This window comes from Mobula birostris, chromosome 13 (genome assembly GCF_030028105.1).
Source record: "Mobula birostris isolate sMobBir1 chromosome 13, sMobBir1.hap1, whole genome shotgun sequence".
NCBI lineage: Eukaryota > Metazoa > Chordata > Chondrichthyes > Myliobatiformes > Myliobatidae > Mobula > Mobula birostris.
This window is the reverse complement of record NC_092382.1, coordinates 31,292,582-31,315,423: the sequence shown is the minus strand read 5'-3', so window position 1 is coordinate 31,315,423 and position 22,842 is coordinate 31,292,582. Positions and strand designations below refer to the sequence as shown.

Below are 22,842 nucleotides of genomic sequence, written 5' to 3'. Positions count from 1 at the left end.
GTGCAAGATCAGACCCGAGGACCTGGAGGATGTTGTTGCTGACCGTAACACGTGGCGACAGCTGTTATGGGACGGGGTTGGTATTCTGGAGATGGAATGAACAACCAGAAGACAGCCGAAGTGAGCCAGGAGAAATGCAGCCATGATTGGCACAACTACCACATATACACGTCCCACCTGCAATAGAGCTTGTGGGTCCAGGATAGGACTGTATAGTCATCAAAGATCTCACCGTTAATGGAGTGAACGTCGTCATCGGATTTCGATGGACAACCGAAGAAGAAGTGTATGTGTCTGAGTATGTCTAGGTGAATATAATGGTTTGTAATATGACCTTATTTGATGATGTGACCTTACCTGGCGGTCCTGCATTTATATCTACGAGGGTACCTCGTAGGGAATGACACGGAGTCGGGTATTTTTTTTATGATAAAGCAGCAGATGAAGACCTCTGTGTACCGAGTGGAATCTATACTTGGCAGAAAATATTCTGTTAAATCATGCCGGTATTTACACCAGAGACAAACGTGTTGCTAGTTGCTCTCGTAACCCATAGGTCTTATATTCCTACGGCTAATTGAACGCCGAAGTATTCAGCATCCAACTGTTCCGCTGGTAGATTCAACAGAGAAAACAGTTTAAGAGATGGGGGTGGGGGGTGGAGCGGAACATGGACAGCTCTGGACTTCAAAGTATAGGAAATAAACAGAATCATGGAAAAGCTGATCAAAATGTCGTGAACATCGTTGTCCTCCAGGTCTGATAATGTCTGTGTCTGTGTACACAGCGGGTATGCTTCATATCTGAGAGCACATAGTGGGACAGGATGGGATGGGTTAGCTGTTGAGTAAAAATAAAATGAAAGTCTGCAGGAGGAGACTGGGAGGGGTTTTCATGTGTCCCGGGATCCAGAGCACACTGAAGGGAAAGCGGATCTATTTGTAGATGAAACAACAGGCATGACAGTGAGAAGTCCAGAAAATGCTGGAAACATCGATTCCGGAATGCTTGTGGAAAGAGAACCACAGTGAAAGTTTCAGGTGGGAAGATGGAAACAGTCGTGACCGCTGCCAATACAACTGTGGGATGTTGTAAACAGAGATCCTCATTGCTCACTTATTGGTCTCATTACACATTCTGGTCGAATTACACAGAGGGATCTGAATGCGGTAATGTCAATGATATTGACGTGATCGTGTTACACGTCCGCAACATTTACACCTGAGACACTGCCGGTGATGTAAAGAGGTGGGACCTGGTCACTGGAGATTGATCCCCGGTATAAATCAGAGCCTGTTGCAGTACGTCAGCCCAGAGTGTCTTGCCGAGCTGTGGAATTCAGAGTAATAGCGTTCACTGCCTCACTCAAATGGGATATCCAGTAATCTTACGGATTGAAGACATTTACTACCCCGTTATTTCAGCCGTTGGAATTCCCGGTAAGCCGCTGTCACGCCTACAAACGGCAGGAACTGAGAGTTAATTCGGATGTTCTGAAGTGTTTCTCTCGCTATTTGTTTCCACAGACACCTGCCCAGATCCCGCATTTCAGTCATGGGCGGAAGGCGATGACAGTATTAATCCCATTGCTTTCGTAGCTGGCAGCGCTCCATATTGGAGCCGAGATGCTTCCTGTGACTGAAATCCTCTCCGCTGTCTCGATGTCATGGAATAATTGTAAATTGTACAGGAGGACACCGGGCTACACTGCATTCGTGGGAGCCGGCCGACCTTCTGTTCTGTCCGTCAGTGAATTGCGTGACTGGGTGATGCAAGAACCTGAATGGCTTATTTATTTTAGAAATGTGATCAGAGGGAACTGCCGGTATGGATTTCATTTCATTCCTGTGCTGCTCAGAGCCAGTGATGCTGGTATTTAATGCCCATCCCTTACTGCGGCCGAGGGTGCATTTAGACAGCTGTCATCTCGGCGGTGTGGGACTTCACCCAGATATAACCCATTTACAAAACTCGCAACAAGTTCTCTGTCACCCCGATATTGCACATGTCAGTGGCTTCATATGTTCTTGGTCCGGTTTCCACCATTTGTAGCAGAAAAAAAAAACACAATATCAAGTCTAATACTGTTATAATTTTGCTCTATTGCCATGACAGGTCAGTAATTTCTCTGCTTCTTTCCCTCTCTTGCAGTTAACCTGGTGGCGATTGTTATCCTGTCCCGAGGAAAGTGCGATCTCTCCAAATGTATCACTCGCTACCTTCTGGGAATGGCAACGGCCGATCTCCTGGTCGTTATCTCTGACCCTCTGCTGAAGTGGACTGTTTACATATACTTTTGGTCTTCCTTCCTCTATTGGACTCCCGTTTGTAGGGTTGTTCGTTGTCTGCTTTTAGCAAGCACCGGGGTCTCTGTCTGGCTGACAGTCGCGTTCACCTTTGACAGATTTGTGGCCATTTGTTGTGAAAAGCTGAAAACGAAATATTGTACTGAACGAACGGCGGCTGTGGTTATCGGGACAGTGAGTGTTCTGGGCTGTTCAGAAAGTATCCCTTTCTACTTTACATTAGATCGGTTGATGACAATTGATGGAGTTTTCTATGGGTGTGTGACCAAAGAGAGCTTCTATATGTCCCCCTCGTGGTCCGCACTTCAGATTATTCATCGCATTTTAATACCTTGTCTGCCGTTTATTCTGATTTTATTGTTCAATGCTCTGACAGTTAGACGGATTGTTTCCGCCAGTAAAGTCCGGATGGGGCTCCGGGGCCGCAGCAACGGAAAGAAAGACAAGGACCCGGAGATGGAGAACCGCAGGAAATCGGTCGTTTTACTATTCAGTATAACCGGTAGTTTTATATTCCTATGGTTAACGCGGCTGGTATTTGATATCTACGTAGAGATTGCAAACATCTCTCGTTACACGGACACGGATCCGATTTATATCGCAGACTCCACGGCGACGATGCTGCAGATCCTCAGCTCCTGCAGCAACACGTGTATTTACGCCGTGACTCAGAGCAAGTTCAGACAGCAGCTGAAAAACGCGGTGAAATACCCGCTGAAACTGTTACCCAAATGCATTAAATCATAGAGCGACTTGTTGGTTTCTGCAGGAGATTTAAGTCAAACACCATGTTTCCACCATAAGCTGTCCACTTGCCGATATGAAGGACCACGGGTAACAACTGAGCGCTCTGAAATACGCCTGCATTTTGTGGTGATATATGTCACTGGCTGTTTACCCCGTACACGTGAAATGTGTCCTTCATCAGATATGAAATAAGTAAGGATCGCCTCAGCTGTAATTCACCCCGATGGAAGGTCTATCGTCAGGTCCCGCCAGTTTTATTTTAATCATCTCCATTACATCTGACAGCGTTTATTTAGGAAGAATCCGCTCCCCTTTGTCCATTCTCTCCGTTGTTTCTGATTTATCCTGTTTAGTAATGTTGGCGGTGTTTTACTCACAATATCTCTCACGTTGTCATCGCTTACTCCTTCTCCTACACCGGTGAGGGGAACGTTGAAACGTTATCAGACTGCAACATAGCGGAGGGTGGGGGGGTGGGGGGGTGGGGGGGTGGGGGGGTGGTGTGTTTCTCTCTCTCTCTCTCTCTCTCTCTGTGTCTCTGTCTCGACCTGCTCCCATGTTGTCCCTGCATATCTCCGGCTTCATCTCTGTTCACATCCCAAGGCCTCGTCACAGTCTGCTTCTTTCCTTCCCCGGCCGTTCATTGTTTCTCTCTGACTACACCTTCTGTCTGGTACTGAACAAAATAAATCTCATTGCAGGAACATATATTTATATTGATAATAAGCGTACACTGAAATTTAATGAACTTCCAGAGCAAGAAGAAGAAGTTATTTGTGCTTTTTTTTCTCTCTCTCGAACGAACTGGAAGGTTTATCGATGTCTGAAAAATAAAAGAGTGACACTGGAAATCCGAATTAAAATTGCTTTAAAAGATGTTGTACCGCTTTCTGACGGAACGTTACTCACTCTGTTGCATTTCCAGTTCCGTGATGCTGATGTCTTCCCTGCCACCGATCAGCGTTATACAACACCGGTGATCCTCCTCGCCCGGGGCTGACGGAAGTAAGAGATGTCACGGCCAATATCTTTTCGAGCGCACGATAGATCAATGCACTTCGCGTCAGTTATTACCAACTCAAAGCTTATCATAAATAATATTTCCAATGATACGTAAGGATTATGTCCCATTTCCGGCTTCATTCTAGTCTTGGCCAATTTAACTCCCAATCAGATTGAGTGGCTTAAAGACTACAACATAATTGCCTGGCCAGATTAAATGATAAAACCAGAGCATTCCGGAGCTGGTAATGAACTGGGGTCAGTTTTGTCTCTTGTCTGCAGCGCAGGTTCTTATGTTGTTGACTGTTGTCCGAGTCTAATCGCAAATATGAGAACATGTGCAGAAGCTGGAAAGCAAAATAATACCCACACAATCCTAAGGAACTCAGCAAGCCAAGTAGAATTTATACGAAAGAGTAAACAGTCAATGTTTCGGGCCTGCACACTTCAGCAGGGAGATCCAATTTAATAGGATTGGACGTTTCTACCATGATTATATGTATAAGATGATGAGGGGAGTTGATCGTGTGGATAACAAGAGGCTTCTTTCCCGGGGATGAAATGGTTAACACGTGAGGTGTACTTTTAATGTGCTTGGAAATAGGTACCGACGGAATGTCAGAGTTAAGTTTTCACACGGAGAGTGTTGGGTGCGTGGAATGCACTGCCGGCGGCGGTGATGGAAGCGAATACAATAGCCTCTCAGATAGGCACATGGAACTCAGAAAACTAAAGGTCTATGCGCCAGGGAAATACAAGGCAGTTTCTGGAGTAGGTCATATGGTGAACACAACATTGTGGGCCGAAGGGCCTGTAATGTCCTGTAGTTTTCTATGTTGTATGTTATCTAATTGTCGTGTCGGTGACCGCTGTTAGACAGCCAATCATGTCTCTTACAGCTGCTGGTAATTGTGCAGAACACCATGCAGTGGGTTGTCTGCGGCCCCGAGTCGTTCTGTTAAATTGCCATTAGTAAACCCTTGACGTGCTATCTTGATAATCGCCCTTAAGTATTGCAAAAAACAGTCATTCATTATCATGACCTGGTGATATAAGAGAATTACAGGGACTACAGGTTGGTAGTAACACTTCCTGATCGAAAAGTGCTTTTATGACAGGTTTCATACTTTCCATTGCCTCCAGTCAAAAATCATACTGAAGTATAGAGGGTAGAATAGCATAAATCTTTGAGTGGTGGGGCGGAATGTACAAGTTCCTCGTGATTTTTGGGAATCGCCCACAAGGAGGGAGGTACCTGCGAAAGCAACACGTGTACGACATATTCAGGCAAAGCAGGGGGAACAAACGGGTCAAACTTTGTTTTAACGATGAAGAGGGAAATATTATACATCCAACCTGAGCGGAATGAAGTTGTAGAGTAGCATTAGTACTGAACAGATTTATGCGCTGTGTTCAGTTTAACTCCTGAAAAGTCTGCAGCACGGGTTCCAGCGGTTCAGAAGTTGCAGGGGTTTTGATGGCTCTAGTGACATGAGGAATTGAGTTCGGCAATTTAAATCGCTCATTCTGTTCTGCATTCAAAAACACTTCTGCCACTACGCCCTCTGGGTCATTATAGATGCGTCCGGTTAAGGAAAGAGTTTCTGCTCTGTTACACACGGAAAGGGGCTTTTGGTGATTGCTCGGCTGAGATGTTTCAGTGTATCGGGCGGTGCAGTGTAAATGTATCAGGGGTTGGCATGTCAGGATAAGCTGCCGTTGATAATAAGCATCGTCAGGCAGTTTAAGAGGGTGCTTACATCTGTATGGTAGCGCGGAGCTGTCCTGCAAGACTATTCCAGCAGAAGATTGCCATCTGTCAGGGAAACGGGAAATACATAGACACATCGAAAACCTACAGCACGATACAGGCCCTTCGGCCCATAATTCTGTGCCGAACATCTCCTTACTTTAGAAATTACCTAGCGTTACCCTTAGCCCTCTATTTGTCTGAGCTCGTGTACCTTTCCAGGAGTCTCTTAAGATACCCTATTGTATCTGCCTCCACCACCATCGCCGGCGGCCCATTCCACGCACTTACCACTCTCTGCATAAAAAATAACTTACCCCTGACAACTCCTCTGTACCTACTTCCAAGCACCCTAAAACTGTGCCCTTTCGTGCTAGCAATGTTAGCCCTGGGAAAAAGCCTCTGACTATCCACACGAACAAGGCCTCTTATCATCTTATATACCTCTGTCAGGTCATCTCTCATCCTCCGTCGCTTCAAGGAGAAAAGGCCGGGTTCACTCAACCTATTCTCATAAGGCATGCTCCCTGATCCAGGCAATCCTAGCAAACTCCTCTGCATCCTTTCTATGGTTTCCACATCCTTCCTGTAGTGAGGCAACCAGAACTGAGCACAGTGCTCCAAGTGGGGTCAGACCAGGGTCCTCTATAGCTGCAACATTACCACCCGGCTTTTAAACTCAGTCCCACGATTGATGAAGGCCAATGCACTGTATGCTTTCTTAACCACAGAGTCATCCTGCACAGCAGCTTTGAGTGTCCCATGGACTCGGACCCCAAGATCCCTCTGATCCTCCACACTGCCAAGAGTTTTATCATTAATACAGTCAGAAACGGGAAATACAGTCAGTTATGTTTCCTCTTAGTTTTTGCCTGCACCTGGTAACCTCGCGGAAATAACTATGCTGCCGTGATGCCGCACAATTGCAGCCTTACAGGGTCCCCTTTCACCCCGATCCATTGATAACGTTATCTCCGTCGTTATCGTTTTTCCCTTTACATATCCCTAAGAAGGTTTGGAGTGAGGGAGATCGTGGATGCGGGTTGGAAGGAGTGGGCTCAGTGGGAGGAGTCACCAAGACGGAAAGGTTTGGGTGATTTGGGAACACATTACAATGGAGGATCTGCAATCTGCGTGTTTGAAAGCCTCTAGCCCCTCACGGTACATTTTTTTTTCTGGATTTTGACTCTACTTCCCCACACACAATCATCACAGAATTTTTCCCGCGCCCACAGTTTCTCTCTTCCGTCTCTCTGCCAAACCCCGGTCTCTTTCTCATCGCAGTCTCTCTTTACACCCCCATCTCGCTCTCCCCAGACTCGTTCTCCCCCTTCCCGCCGTACACAGTGCCCTGTCTCTCCTCACTCTGTCTCTTTCCAGTCTCGCTCTCTCCCTGTCTCTACTCCTTCCAGTCTGTCTTCCCCACCCACCCGTCTCTCCCCAGCACTCTCTTAGCCCTCCCCCAACTCCGGCCTCTCTACACATCCGAAATCTCTCATCACCCCGTCCTCTCTCTCTCCACCCAAGATCCTTCTATCCCGATCACTCTGTCCCCGTTGCTCTCTCCTACCTCACTGGCCTCTCTCCCGTCTCGCTTCTCCACTCTCCCCTCTAGTCTCTATCTCTGAGATTCTTCCTCTACCCATTCTTTCTATCCCCAAATCTGCCTCTCGCTTTTACCCAGTCTCTCTCTTCCTCCCCCAGCCTCCCTTCCCGACCACTCTCTCACCTGTCTCTCGCTCTCTCCCTGGTTTCTTTCTCCCATAGTACGGCTCCATGGCATGCCTTTCCTCCTATCTTTCTCTCCCCTCCGTCTCTCTCTCTGTCTTCTCTCGCCCTCTCCCTTTCCCGTCATCTTCTCGCCTGTCTCGCTCCCTTCCCATCTCCTTTCCTGTCTCTTTCGTCCCTTGTCATTATCCCTAGCCCAGTCTCTCTTAACACTGTCACGGACCCCGTGACGGGGATAAAGAACCAGCAGAGATGGAAAACACTTTGGAGTCTCGTATTGCTAAAAACTACTAATATTTATTAGTAACTACGCAATACAGTAATATCAATGTAGATAAATCAAACGGGTTAGCAATGATTATATATAAAAGTAAGTGTGGAATATTTGTGTATGAAAACCAAGCTTCTTTAAGTCTAGGGGTAAAAAGATACAGTCTTACGACGTTGGGTAAAGTTCAGTTCAGTTCGTGGTATTTAGTTGAGTAGTGATGGAGAGAGAGACAGAGAGAGAGAGAGAGAGAGAGACAGAGAGAAAGAGAGAGACAGAGAGAGAGAGAGACAGAGAGATAGACAGAGAGAGAGAGAGACAGGGAGAGAGAGAGAGAGAGTGAGTTGAGTCTTCAGGTGAGCTGATGCCGTCGATCTTCTCGTCGTCCTCCGAAATCCTTCACAAGTCACCGACTGTGACTTTAACAGGGGCACTGGTTTTCTGTGGTGGGGCTATCACCCAGGCGAGGGTGGCCACATAGACAACTCCCCACCAGTCAACCCCTTCTTCACCGATGGAATAGCAATTTGGATCGATCCGCTTGATCGATCCTCCAAAACCCACTTTCTCTGCGGCCAACAATGCTCACTCAGTGTCCAGATCATCTGTCCTGAGGTCTGTATTATCTGACCTCTCATTTATTTCACCAGGCTGAGCATCACCTGTCATTCAAAGAGTCCCTCCCGCCTTTGTAAAGGAGTGCAAGCAGGCAGCATGTCCTTGAAAGTAACATCAACAACCAGCCTTCGGTCACCATAGCAACCTTCGAGCTGCTCGGTGCTGTCTCCAACTCCAAACTCAGTAAAAATCCAAAGTTACTTCCAATGCCTTAAAGTGACAGTCCAACCGTTAATCTTCGTCTCTCTCTCTCTTTTCAAAAGCAACATATTGGTGGTGAATAACTCTGTCTCTCGCTCCTTTCCAAACAAACCATGAATGATAAATGTCTCTCTCCAAACAGTTAATAGGGCAGCCCTGGATCCCCTCCTGCTCCCCTTCCTCAAGGGAAAAAAATGTCGAAGACGATTTTTTTGTTTAAATGTCCATCACAGGGTTTTAAACAATACAGGGAAAAAAAAACATCAGATGACAAAGCAAAAATGTGTACAGTTTTCAACTTAACATCGGGATAAGCAATCAGCTATGATGTTATCAGTACCTTTTACATGTTTTATTACCAAATCAAATTCCTGCAATACTAGATTCCAATTTAACAACCTCCTATTTTATCTTTCATTTTATTTAAAAATATCAGCGGATTGTGATCTGTGTAAATCAAAAGAGGTCTTTTGGCAGGGCAAATATAAACTTCAAAATGTTGTAAGGCCAGAATAAGTGCCAATAACTCCTTTTCAACAGTTGAATAATTTTTCTGGTGTACATTAAATTTCTTTGAGAAATAAGCTATTGGGTGTTCAATATCATCCGCACCCTTCTGTAACAGTACTGCCCCAGCAGCTTCGTCACTAACATCTGTGGCGATTGAGAATGGCTTCGAGAAATCCGGCGCTTTGAGCACAGGTTGATAACACAGGATGGTTTGCAAATGTTCAAACGCCTCCTGGCAAAGATCACTCCATGAAAACCTTTCACTCTTCCCTAAGAGCTTTGTTACGGGGAGAGCAATGCCAGCAAAGTTCTTACAGAATTTTCGATAATACCCAACCATCCCTAAAAACCTTCTCAAAGCTTTCCTGCTAGTTGGAACAGAAACTTCAGCAATGGGTTGAAGCTTGGCCTGTACGGGAGCCAGCTGGCCTTGGCCCACCGGATACCCCAGATATGTGACCATGGCATGGCCAAACTCACTTTTAGCCAGGCTCACCGTAAGATTGGCCTTGGAAAGTCTATCAAACAGTTGCTCTACTGCTGCATTATGTTCTTCCCATGTGTCACTCCAGACCACCAGGTCATCAATACCGGCCTCTGTGTTTTCTAACCCTTTAATCACCGAATTGGTCATTCTCCGAAATGTCCCTGGTGCATTTTTCATCTCGAAGGGCAAAACATTGTATTCATACAGCCCTGAGGGTGTAACAAACGCTGAGATCTCTCTGGCCCTGTCGGTCAATGGAACACACCAGTATCCCTTCAACAGATCAATCTTCGTGAGGTACTTAGCCTTTCCCACTTTATCAACACAGTCATCCACTCTGGGGATAGGATAAGCATCCGTCTTGGTTATGGCATTAATTTTCTGGTAGTCAGTACAGAATCTCATGGTACCGTCCGGCTTAGGTACAAGGACGCATGGTGACGCCCAGTCTGAGGTAGATGGCCTAATAATACCGATTGCTAGCATGTACCCGATCTCTTTTTCAACTTCTCTATTTTTTCCTGAAGTTCATTCTGTAAGGATGCTGTTTAATGGGCTGAGCTGAATTCAGAATGACATCATGCACTGCCCTGGTGGATCGTCTTGCTTTGTCAGGAAATAAATCTTTATGTTTCTTAATGAGCTCCTGCAATTGCTCTCTTTGTGCAGGCCCCAAATGGCCAACGAAGGGTCTCAGCCTGAAACATCGACTGTACCTCTTCCTAGAGATGCTGCCTGGCCTGCTGCGTTCTCCAGCAACTTTGATATGTGTTGCTTGAATTTCCAGCATCTGCAGAATTCCTGTAGGTTGTGTGTGACCAACCTTATCAGTAAGGTTTTTTTAAGATAAGGGAATTTGTAAGTCTCGTGGACACGATACTCAGTTTAGTGAAACGATTTTTCTCCTCTTTATCAAATTCCTCAGCCCCCCCCTTGTTTTCGTGGTCATACCTACTGGTACCACCTCAGACTCATGATACGGTTTCAACATATTAACATGAACAAACTGCGTGGCCTTCCTCCTGTCAGGAATTTCAATATCGTAATTCAAAGAATCAATTTTCTTCACTATGCAGTATGGCCCATGGAATTTTGCTTGGAGGGGGTTGGACACAAGAAGCAGTAGTACTTTGTTACTGACTCTTACTCACTCTTCCTTCAGTTAGTCCTGACGAAGGGTCTCGGCCTGAAACGTCGACTGCACCTCTGCCTAGAGATGCTGCCTGGCCCGCTGCATTCACCAGCAACTTTGATGTGTGTTGCCAGTACTTTGTTTCCCACTTCAAACACTTGCTCCCTCGCTCTCTTATCAAACCACTGATTCATTTTAATTTGGGAGTGCTGCAGATTCTTCCTGGCAAGGTCGCAGGCCTTGTTAAGCCTTTTTTCGGAATTTTAAAACATAGTCTAACACGCCGACACACACGTCTGGGTTAGACCATTGCTCTCTGAGCAGGGGCAAAGGTCCTTTGGGCCTATGGCCGAAAATGAGTTCAAACGGGCTGAACCCCAGGGACTCTTGAATAGTGTCCCTCACAGCAAAAAGTAGTAAGTGTATCCCCTCATCCCAGCCCTTCTCATTCTCATGGCAGTAGGTCTTAATCATAGTTTTTAAAGTGGAATGAAACCTCTCCAGAGCCCCTTGAGACTCCGGGTGATAGGCAGATGACACAATCTGTTGAGCTCCCAGCTCAGGCACTACTTGCTGGAACATTTTTGAATTGAAGTTGCTGCCCTGGTCGGATTGAATTTCTTTGGGTAAACCTACCAGTGCAAAAAACTTGCTGAGTGCTTTTACCACAGTCTTGACCAGGATGTTTCTGAGAGGCACAGCTTTCGGAAACCTAGATGCAGCACACATTATTGCTAACAAATACTGGTGACCAGCTGCAGTCTTTGGCAAAGGGCCTGCACAATCCACTATGACCCGGGAAAAGGTTCACCAAAAGCAGGGATTGGCCGAAGTGGGGCTTTTGGAATGGCCTGGTTAGGTTTTCCCACCACCTGACACGTATGACACCCTCTACAGTAATTGACAATATCCTTCCTCACGTTAGGCCAATAAAACTCCCTCATGATCCTGTGCACCGTCTTCTTTACTCCAAAATGTCTCCCTGAAGGCATCTTACGGGCCAGGTTTAAAAATTCAACCCTGCAAACCTTTGGAACCACCACCTGGTGCACAATAGCCCAATCCTCAATGGCAGGCACAGTGGCTGGTCTCCACGTCCTCATCAACACCCCATCCTTAAGATAATACCCCATTGTTTCTTTCTGGATTTCCTCCTCAGGGAGAGCTGTCTCTTTTAAATCCACAATTTCTAGATCTCTATTTTGCTCCTCTATGAACTCCTTCCTTGACAAGGACAGGTCTTTTCTCTCCTCCTTGCTTTCCTCAGCCTTACTACCCCTAAATCCTGTTGGTATAAGGACGGTAGGAAAGTCTCGGATAAATCAATATTAGCAGCAGCAGCCTTTCTGTGCCACTGCGCATGCGGGATACACATCAGCGTCTCTGGGCGGGTCCTCAGCAGCAGCAGGCTTACTTGTGAGCTGAACTGCTGGATAAATATCCCCACCTGCAAAGTCATTACCGAGTAAGATATCAACATGGTCTATCCGTAGTTCAGATTGGACCCCTTTTCTGACTGGTTTCGTTACCAAGTCACATTTCAAGATTATCTTATGCAAAGGCACGACCTCTGTTCCTTTTCCAAGGCCCTTAAAGATGTTTACTTTCCCAGTGTCTGTCTCAGCACCGAATTCCAAAACATTATTTTATATCAGTGACTGGAAAGCTCCAGTACCTCTCCATATTCTAACCGGGACTGGGTTTGACCCCTCCTTCACAGACACAAACCCTTCTTAAATAAATCTCTCGAGTCCCTCTTATATTTTAACCGTCTGAACGCCGGCAGTTGGGGTTTTCTCTTTCTCCTTTCCTTTTCCCCTTTTCGTAGCAAAACAATTTGACGCCACATGGCCAGGTTTTCCACAAGAGTAACACTTAAAACTGGGAAATTTTCTCCCCGACTGCTTCCCTTCCTCCTTAGTTTTATCACTAATCCCCGGTTTACTCTCTGGTTTAGCCTGTGGATTATCTCTACTCCCTTGTGGGTTAATCTCAGTGGGGAAAAGCTTAACTTTATGAGTTAGAGCATATTCGGCTGCTAACTTAGCATTTTCTGACAGTGTCGCTGCCCCTTTTCCATCTAAGTGCGTTCTTATCTCCGCCGAGACGCAGTTTTTAAACTCTTCAATCAATATTAAATTCTTCAAGTTACCAGTATTCTCATTTTCCTCTTTTGAAGCACACCACCGATGAAAGTATACGCGTTTCTCATGGGCAAACTCCAGATACGTTTGGTTCCAGGATTTTCTCAAACCTCGAATCCTTTGGCTGTAGGCCTCCGGGGCTAACTCATAAGCCTTAAACACAGCATCCTTCACTTTATCGTAATCTTTTGCGTCTTCAAGAGACAGGGCTGCATATGCTTGCTGGGCCTTTCCCTTTACCACACTGTGTAGTAACACCGCCCACTGCTCCCGCGGCCACTCCCGATTACGGGTCACCTTCTCGAAATGTAGGAAATACCTATCAATTTCTGCTTCATCAAATGGAGGCACTAACCTAACTTCCCGACTGACACTAAACTTCTCCTCACGGTTCACCACCTGAGCGTTCTGTTGCCATCCCTCCCTTTCAAACGCTCTCTGTTTCTCTGCCTCTCTCATCTACAATTTCAACCTCTCTAACTTTAACTGTTCCAGGTGTACCTCCACCTCCTCATTCACTACAGGAAACCTCCTTAACTTCCCCTCTTCAAGTGTCTGTATAGAGACATAATATTCAGCTATTTTCCTTTGAATTTCTGCTTTCATCATACCTCTCTTTACATTCACTTCTTTAGCAAGGTCCCGCAACTCATATTTTCTAGCCTTCTTCACGGACACGGGGTCTGGCGGTTCCAGAAATCCCGAAACTTCCATTTCTGCTGTTTTTCCACACAACCAAATCAAAATTCCAAATCAAAAGGGATTTTTCCCAATCAATTCAAACCAGCCTCCCGACCGATTTGTTCATATCGCGGACATAGGCCCCAATTTTGTCACGTACCCCATGACAGGAATAAAGTACCAGCAGAAATAGAAACCACTTTGGAGTCTAGTATTGCTAGAAACTAATAATATTTATTAATAACTACACAATACAGAAAACTAAGTGAACATAAATCAAACAGGGTAGCAATAAGTAGATGTAAGTAAGTGTGGAATATATATACGTGTGAAAAACCAAGCTTCTTTAGGTCTAGGGGTAAAAAGATACAGTCTTACGATATTGAGTAAAGTTCAGTTCAGTTCGTGGAATTTAGTTGAATGGCGATGGAGATGGCGATGGAGAGAGAGAGAGAGAGAGAGAGAGAGAGAGAGTTGAGTCTTGAGGTGAGCTGTTGCCGTCGATTTTCTTGCTGTCCTCCGAAATCCTTCACAAGTCACTGACTGTGAACTAACAACAAAGAGGACCGTACTTCGGTGTGGTTGAGCTGTCTACCCAGGCCAGGGTTGGATACATAGACAACTCCCCACCGGTCTTGCCTTTGAATCTTCACTGGCAGAGCACTTGGATCGATCTGCCTGATCAGTCCTCCAAAAACCCACTTTCTCTGTGGGCACCACAAAGCTCATTTAGTGTCCCGATCATGTGTCTGAGGTTTGTATTATCTGACCTCCTATTTATTTCCCTGTGCTAAGCATCACCTGTCATTCAAAGAGTCCCTCCTACCTTTGTCTGTGAGGACATGTAAGCAAGCAACAAGTCCTTGGAATTAACATCAATAATGTCCTGTCGAGCACCTTCGAGCTGCTCAGTGTTATCTCCAAAGTTAGCTCCCGTGACAGTCCAACCATCACTCTTTGTCTCTCTCTCTCTCTCTCTTCAAAACAAACCATCAATGATAAATGACTCTCCTGTAACTCTTCAAACAGTTAATGTGGACACTCCTGGATCCCTTCACACCATAAACCTCCCTCACCTCCTACCATCTTCAGGAAGTCCTGAAGTCCGATAATATCCACCTCCTCCGCCAGGAGAAGGAACATAGTCCGTTTTGCAAAGTCGTCAACATCCACACGACCCTCGACTTTCCTTGTAACTAATAAACCCATCGGCGTCCATGTCAAATTCCGTAAACGCCGCCCTGAGTTCTGTCAAACACGGAATTCGGGCGTCCCCGCCAGTTTCCAGGTTCACAGACCCGTTGAAAATGAACTGGAAGGAGCCCCATTGGGAGGCAGATAGTGGGCGTGAATAGGAAGGGGTGGGTCCCATTGGGTGTGAACGGGAAGGGGTGGGTCCCATTGGGAGTGAACTGGGAAGGACTGGGTCCATTGGGTGTGCGGAAGATGGGAAGGAATGAGAAGGGGTGGGGTCCATTTGGAGTTCAGGCGATGGGGATGAATAGGCAAGGGTGGAGTTTGATTGGGAGCGTACCCCATGTGAGCGGACTGGAAGGGACCGCGTCCTCCTAGGAGTGCGGATGGTGGGAGAGGACAGGAAGGGGTGGGGTCCCGGTTTTGCAAAATTTTCCTCATCTTCAATTTCATCCTCAGCTACTTCTGGACCCTAGAAATCAAATGTGATTGTTAACTGCAGGGGTTCTAATATCGACCTGTACTCCCCTGCCCGTGTGTGCCCCCTCACACCTTTGCCCACTCCGTGCACCCCTTCGTTACACTACTTCTCTTCCTGCCCCTCTGACCTTCTCTACAGAGATTCCTCTGTGTGTGTGTGGGGGGGAGGGGGCGGTGGTCCCTGTGCTACAAGCTGAGAGTGTCCTCACTAATCCGTTTCAACTCGAGAATTTAGCTGATATATCTCACTCTACAGAGACCTTTTCTCCATGTCTGGGCAAGAGATGGCAAGATTGGACAGTGCAGAGGGAGCTTCACTCTGTGCCAGACCCCGGGAGTGTGTGATGGGACGTGAAGAGGGAGATTCACTCTGTGTCTGACCCCGGGAGTGTGTGATGGGACGGTGTGGAGGGAGATTCACTCTGTGTCTGACCCCAGGAGTGTCTGATGGGACGTGAAGAGGGAGATTCACTCTGTGTCTGACCCCGGGAGTGTGTGACGGGACGTGAAGAGGGAGATTCACTCTGTGTCTGACCCCGGGAGTGTATGATGGGACGGTGTGGAGGGAGATTCACTCTGTGTCTGACCCCGGGAGTGTCTGATGGGACGGTGTGGAAGGAGCTTCAGTCTATGTCTGACCCCAGGAGTGTCTGATGGGACGGTGTGGAGGGAGATTCACTCTGTGTCTGACCCCGGGAGTTTGTGATGGGATGGAGTGGAGGGAGATTCATTTTGTGTCCGACCCCGGGTGTGTGCGATGGGACGGTATGGAGGGAGGTTCACTCTCTGTCTGATCCCGGGAGTGTGTGATAGGACAGTCAGGGCCACAGACAGTCCTTGCAGGTGAGGCGACATTTCACCTGTGAGTCGACTGGGGTGATATACTGCGTCCGGTGCTCCCGATGTGGCCTTCTATATATCGGCGAGACCCGACTCAGCCTGGGAAACCGTTTCGCTGAACACCCACACTCTGTCGCCAGAGAAAGCAGGATCTCCCAGTGGCCACACATTTTAATTCCACGTCCTCTTCCCATTCTTGTATGTCTGTCCACAGCCTCCTCTCCTGTCAAGATGAAGCCATACTCAGGTTGGAAGAATATCTTATGTTCTGAGTGGGTAGCCTCCAAACTGATGGCATTAACATTGACTTCTCAAACCCGTTAATGCCCCACCTCCCCTTTCTACACCATCCCTTGTTTATTTATTTATTTATTTTTAACCCTTTATGTTTTTTTCTTTTGTTTCCCCTCTCTTTTTTCTCCCTCTGTCCCTCTCACTATAACTCCTTGCCTCTCCTCTCCCCCTTTCTTTCTCGCTTGGCCTCCCATCCCACGATCCTCTCCCTTCTCCAGCCTTGTATCCATTTTGACAATCATCTTTCCAGCTCTCAGCTCCATCCCTCCCCCTCCTGTCTTCTCCAATCATTTTGAATCTCCCCCTCCCCCTCTCAAATCTCTTCATTCAGTTAGTCCTGACGAAGGGTCTCGGCCCGAAACGTCAACCGTACCTTTTCCTATAGGTGCTGCCGGACCTGCTGAGTTCCACCAGCATTTTGTGTGTGTGGCTTGAATTTCCAGCATCTGCAGATTTCCCCGTGTTTGCATTTTCTGATCTCCTTTGTCGTTTTTTTTCTGCGAGAGCAAGGAGAGTGCGCAGGGAGGTGGAGGTCAGGGTAGTGTAAGTATCTGGGGAATGAGGAAGCAGTGGTCAGCCTGGATGGGGATGGGGAGTGAAGAGATCCTGGGGACCAGACACTATTTTACTGACATCCCTGAGCTTGGAGCTGAGAGGCAGCTGTACCAGTGTGAGGAGCTCAGACCCATTCTTGCAGTACACCGGGTGCGGGGGGCAGCAGGAACCCCAGGTCACTGTTTCTCCTCTAGTGAGACTCGAGTCCGACACCAAGACAGGAAGTTACAGCGGTTTATTGATTTCATCAGGACAAATGTAAATTAAACAATGTGTGAGCTGCTGACGTGCGGAAATAAATAAGCTGCTCCCGATTCACTCACAGTCACACACAATTAACTGACCGGTGACAATGAGAGACTGGTTGAATAATCAGTCCCGTTTCTCACCGTCACTCTGCATCGGGGAACCGATGATTACAAAATCACACTTCAGGGCCGTGTCCGAGATCGCTGCAGATCCAGGGTCACTGCCGAGGTATTTGTCAATTTAACATCATTATATCAGCCAGACTGCCGAATGCACCGTCCTCAGCAAAGGGAGCAAAAGGATTCTCTCCCGGGATAATCCCACCCCGGGACACCGGTGTCCCAGACTGAGCCCCGGCCCCCGGGCTCTTCCTGTCTGTGTAATTCCCCGGGGTCTCACGTGGGGGAGTCTCGAACACGCACATCCGGCGGAAGCTGTGCCGTTGGACAACAGGCGGAAATACGTCACTGAGGGACCGCTTCCGAAGTCACAGAGCGCTGAACGGGAGTCAGCTCCGTCAGAAACGTTGGGAATTAAAGCCGGCGCGCGGCCATTAAAGGTAAGGGCAGGAGTTAAAGGGGAGGGCAGGAAATCGGCCAAAATGACCCCATCCCGCGGGCGGGGATGTTCACACATTCAGATGTTCACAGATCACGGTCAGTCCGGGTCTGGGTTCCTGCAGAGATCTCAGTTCCTTCTCCCCAGTCTCACTGAACTCATTGTTCCCCAGCCTGAAACAGCAGGGAAATAAAGACGAAATAAACAGATTATATAACAGTGTCGGTAACAGGGGACTGGGGTTAATGTTTCAACAGCACTCGCAGACAAATATCACCAGAAAACCCGCGGATTCGCTGATATTTTATCACATTGAACATTAACACAAATACTCACCAGATCCACTCCAGACTCGGGAGGGTCAGTATGAGGCGGCGGAGAGCGGGGACAGATCGGTCTGTCAGCGAGTTTGAGACCAGGTCCAGCAGCGTCAATGATGGGTTTGTACTGAGAGCGGAGGCGAGATCCTCGGCACCAGAATCTGTGAGACCGACACCGCCCAGCCTGGAGATGAGAGAGAGTGAGGGTGAAGGACACAGAGAGACAGGAAACGGTACAAATCCCCAGTGTTTATCAGTAACTCAATTACTGATCACATTATGTTCAGTGTCAGACATCCAGTGACTGTAAACACAATCTCCCACAGTCTGGTACTTACTCCAGTTTCTGTATTTTACACTCCGGGTTCCTCAGAGCCGCAGACACCAGTTTCACTCCTGAATCTCCCAGTTTATTAAAACCCAGGTCCAGTTCCGTCAGTGATGGGTTTGTACTGAGAGCGGAGACGAGATCCTCGGCACCAGAGTCTTTAAGACAAACACCGCCCAGCCTGGAGATGAGAGAGAGTGAGGGTGAAGGACACAGAGAGACAGGAGACGGTACAAATCCCCAGTGTTTATCAGTAACACAATTACTGATCACATTAATGTTCAGTGTCAGACACCCAGTGACCGTAAACACAATCTCCCACAGTCTGGTACTTACCACAGTTTCTGTATTTTACATTCCGGGTTCCTTAGAGCCGCAGACACCAGTTTCACTCCTGAATCTCCAAGTTTATTAAAACCCAGGTTCAGCTCTGTCAGTGATGGGTTTGTACTGAGAGCGCAGGCGAGATCCTCGGCACCAGAATCTGTGAGACCGACTTTGTCCAGACTGTAGATGAGAGAGAGTGAGGGTGAAGGACACAGAGAGACAGGAGACGGTACAAATCCCCAGTGTTTATCAGTAACACATTTAATGATCACAATAATGTTCAGTGTCAGACACCCAGTGACTGTAAACACAATCTCCCACAGTCTGGTACTTACCCCAGTGTCTGTATTTTACAGTCCGGGTTCCTCAGAGCCGCAGACACCAGTTTCACTCCTGAATCTCCCAGTTTATTCTCCCCAAGTCTAAGCACAAACAGACAAATTGATGAACAAAGTGATTCAAACGGCGGATATTTCCACAGATTGTACGGGAGGGGTGTGTCTGAACTGAGGCCCACAATCGGGAGTGGAGATGCGCCCATGGGTTCTGGGTATCTGGTAGTCAGCACAGTCACACAGGTGGACTGATGGTGATAGTCACACACGGGGAAGGGCAGGGGAGGACAATCTCACAATGGTATTTATTTCCTTCTCACTGGGACAGTCTGCTGACGGTCTCTTGTTCCTCACTGGGAAGGGGGTGTGAATCTCTGACCCACCTGCTGCAGTCAGTGTTGGTAACAGTGAGAAGGAACATTGTCAATGGACGTGTCACAGGCAGCGAGAAACACGGCCATTCCTGTGATTTACTACCATTAAACCAATGACCGTTGTTCACTGATCTGATGAAGTCTCCAACATCCCTTCACAAGGAACCACAGAACCCTCCTGTCCTTGGGGAATTACTGACCGATCCCCGGGCATTTGTCACAATTCATCACAATCTGATTTTGCTAGTTTTAACCAAATCCCTTAACATTGAAGCAACACAATGGAACATTTTCACAGCTCACAGTGAAAGATAAATCAAGTTACCTCAACTCCTGGCACTTGTGCAGCCCGGGTCCCAGCCGCTGGATTCCTTCACTCTGAATGTGGCAGTTCTCCAGGTCGAGCTGTTTTATTGTATCACAGAGTCCGATGACATGAGACAGGACCGCGCAGTCAATCGGGGTCAGTGTCAATCCACTGAATGAAAGTTTTTCCACTGATCCCAGTGCGGCCTGAGCCAGTCCACGATTCTGAGACTCAAACAGGTAGTGCAATGTGTTCAGGAGGCTCCTTTTACCAACTTCACTCCTCGTGATTCCAATCTGGCGTTTAACCTCCTCCTTCACCCAGTCAATCACCCGGCAGGTTGTTTGATGAGGAAATGGACCCAGAAACTCCTCCAGGCCCCGAGCTGTCATTGGGTTGGAGAGACCAGCAACAAAACGGAGAAATACCCCAAATCGCCCATCTGTCGTGTTGTGGGCTTCAGTGAGGAATTTCAGGATATCCCCGGGATGTGGATTCAGGAATTGTGCGACTGCAGCTACAAACTCTTGGATGGTGAGGTGTGGGAATGTGTACACCACACACCGGGCAGAATCCTCTCTCTCCAACAGCTCCATCAGGAACCCGGACAGGAACTGGGAAGGCTGCAGATTGTAGTTGATTAAATCTCCATCTGTAAACACAATCTTCTTCTCGGACACTCCTCTGAAGGCCATCTGGCCAACACTGAGTAACACCTCACGGGGGTTCTCAATCTCACGGCCGTGGTTTTTCAGGATGTTGTAAATATAGTAGGAATATAACTGAGTGATGGTCTTGGGAACTCGCTGCGGGTCCCTGAATCTTTGTGTGAAGAAGGGGCCCAGTGCCAGAGCGAGGATCCAGCAGTAGGAGGGGTTGTAGCTCATGGTGTACAGGATCTCGTTCTCCTTCACGTGTTTGAAAACAGCTTCTGCCACTGTCTGATCATCAAAATGCCTGATGAAATATTCCTTCCGTTCCTCACCAACAAATCCCAGGATTTCAGCCCGGACACCGATGTCTGCCTTTTCCAATAAATGTAACGCAGTGGGGCGGGTGGTCACCAGCACTGAACACCCTGGGAGCAGCTTGCCCTGGATTAAACTGTACACAATGTCAGACACCTCACACCACCACTCGGGATCTGGGCACTGGTGCTTGGGTTCTGTATCTCTCCGACCATCAGCAAAGTCGACGTTGTGTTTGAATTCATCCAATCCATCGAATATAAACAGTAATCCCTCCCGGTTCTTCCAGACCTCTCTCAGGGAATTCCCAAAGTAAGGATACTGATCCAGAATCAGTTCCCTCAGGTTTATTCTGCAGTGAATGGAGTTTAAATCTCTCAATTTGAAACTGAAGACAAACTGGAATTGTCGGTATATTTTTCCCGTGGCCCAGTCATAAACAATCTTTTGTACCATTGTTGTTTTCCCGACCCCTGGGACTCCGGCCACTGCTGCCGACATTCCTGTTTTGTTTCCAAAGACAGATCTTTTAAATTTTTGCAGAAAACTCCTCGTAAATAATTGATCAGTCCGGATTTTTTCCAGCTTTCCGCGGAGATGTTCCTCTCTCCACTCCTCGTGGTCTCTGCCTCTTGCCAGCAGCTCATGTTCCACCAGTCTCCGATCTCGAACAGTAGAAATGACCGTGAGCTCAGCGTATCGATCAACCAGCTGGAAAACCTTCACCTTCTCCCTCATCAGGATCGTGTTCACTCTCAGGGTTTCAGTTTGTGTCCGCAGAGTCTCCATGTGTTTCCTTCGAACATCTTTGGATGGACAGAAATAGGTTGTCAATGCCCAATCTGATGAACATGGAGCACACAACAGTTTTTCTTCAATAAAAATAAAAAAACTTGTTAAAGGCATTGTTTGGGTAAAATTGGGAGGTCAGAGCTAAGAGTGTCTGAGAATGAACGATGGCCCAGAAACATTTCTGATCTGATTCAGTTTCACTGTGAAAGGCTCTCCTCTCCCCTCTGTTCGTAGTTTGCAGATTCCCTGGTGTTCCAGCGAGCACCAAGTGCACACGTGATTCTGGAGAGGAGAGTGTTGTGTGGAGCGGCTGGTTTCACCGCTTTCACTGCTCAGCTTCTGCTGAACTGGGCAACACTGCAGATGGTAACAGTGGGGGGAGGGGGGCATCTACTTGCTCTACTGACTTTTACTTTTCTCACAATGGACCCCATGTTCTTGACAGTCCTTTAGGATTAAGCTGTCAGTACTGAGCCACAGAAAAGGAACACTATTTCTGCTTCCTTCTCCAGGCTGTACCAGTCTCAATGTAACACACCCCGCACTAGTCTACAGTCTCTTACTCTCTGAGGAGCTGGTACATGACCTCAGGCAATTCCCCGATGATGTGCGGAAGAGCAGGAAGCTGAAGAGGATGGCAGCGGTAATAGGGAACTCTAAAGTCAGGGGGACAGGTAGGTGATTCTGTGGACAGAAAATGGAAACACCGATGGTCTTCGCCTCTCAGGTGCCATTGTCCAAAATGTTTCTGGACGCGTCCACAGTATCCTGAGAAAGGATGTTCAGCAGCCAGAGGTCGGGGCAAACGTTCGTACCGACGACATAGGAAGAGAAAAGGGAGGAGGTCTGGAAAACAGAACACAGGGAGTTAGGTAAAAAGCTGAGAAGCAGGACCTCAAATGTAGTCATCTCAGGACAGCTGCCTGTGCCACCCGACAGTGGCAATAGGAATAGAATGAGGTGGCAGAGGAATTGTGGTTGAAGATTTGGAGCAGGGGGCAGTGATTCAGATTTCTCAATAATTGGGACCACTTCTGGGGCAGGTAAGACCTGTACAAAAGGGACGTGTTGCACACGAATCCGATAGGGACCAATATTCTTACGGGCAGATTTACTGGAGCTGTTGGGAGTGTTTTAAGCTAAAATGTCAGGGGGATTGGAACTCGGACGATAGAGTTGTGGATGAACCAGCAGGTTTACAAGTAGACGATGGGTGTAACATGAATGTAAGGAAGGACAAGCCAATGACTGGGTTCACATACAGACAGAGCAAAGTGTTAAATTGTACCACATAGACAAAATTCAAAAGGGCGCAGATGCAGGACTGAACGCATTGTATTTAAATGC

At 47.4% G+C, this 22,842-nt stretch overlaps 1 protein-coding gene across 3 annotated transcripts in view; it reads right to left on the bottom strand.

Annotated features, from left to right (window-relative positions):
- Nucleotides 1-13,097: 13,097 nt before the first annotated feature.
- The window catches only part of LOC140208698 (NACHT, LRR and PYD domains-containing protein 3-like), a 44,917-nt gene continuing 35,172 nt past the window's right edge, over nucleotides 13,098-22,842 (bottom strand). For 2 of the 3 annotated variants that reach the window (XM_072277572.1, XM_072277573.1), the window contains 6 exons: nucleotides 19,754-21,509; nucleotides 19,055-19,141; nucleotides 18,729-18,899; nucleotides 18,403-18,573; nucleotides 18,081-18,248; nucleotides 17,158-17,917 (listed from right to left, as the gene is read on the bottom strand). In XM_072277572.1, the coding sequence (XP_072133673.1) occupies nucleotides 17,815-17,917; nucleotides 18,081-18,248; nucleotides 18,403-18,573; nucleotides 18,729-18,899; nucleotides 19,055-19,141; nucleotides 19,754-21,509 (2,456 nt within the window). In that variant the 3' untranslated portion in view covers nucleotides 17,158-17,814. Of the gene's footprint in view, nucleotides 16,312-16,755; nucleotides 16,934-17,157; nucleotides 17,918-18,080; nucleotides 18,249-18,402; nucleotides 18,574-18,728; nucleotides 18,900-19,054; nucleotides 19,142-19,753; nucleotides 21,510-22,842 lie in introns of those variants that run through there. The other variant, XR_011888877.1, reaches the window with a different exon arrangement.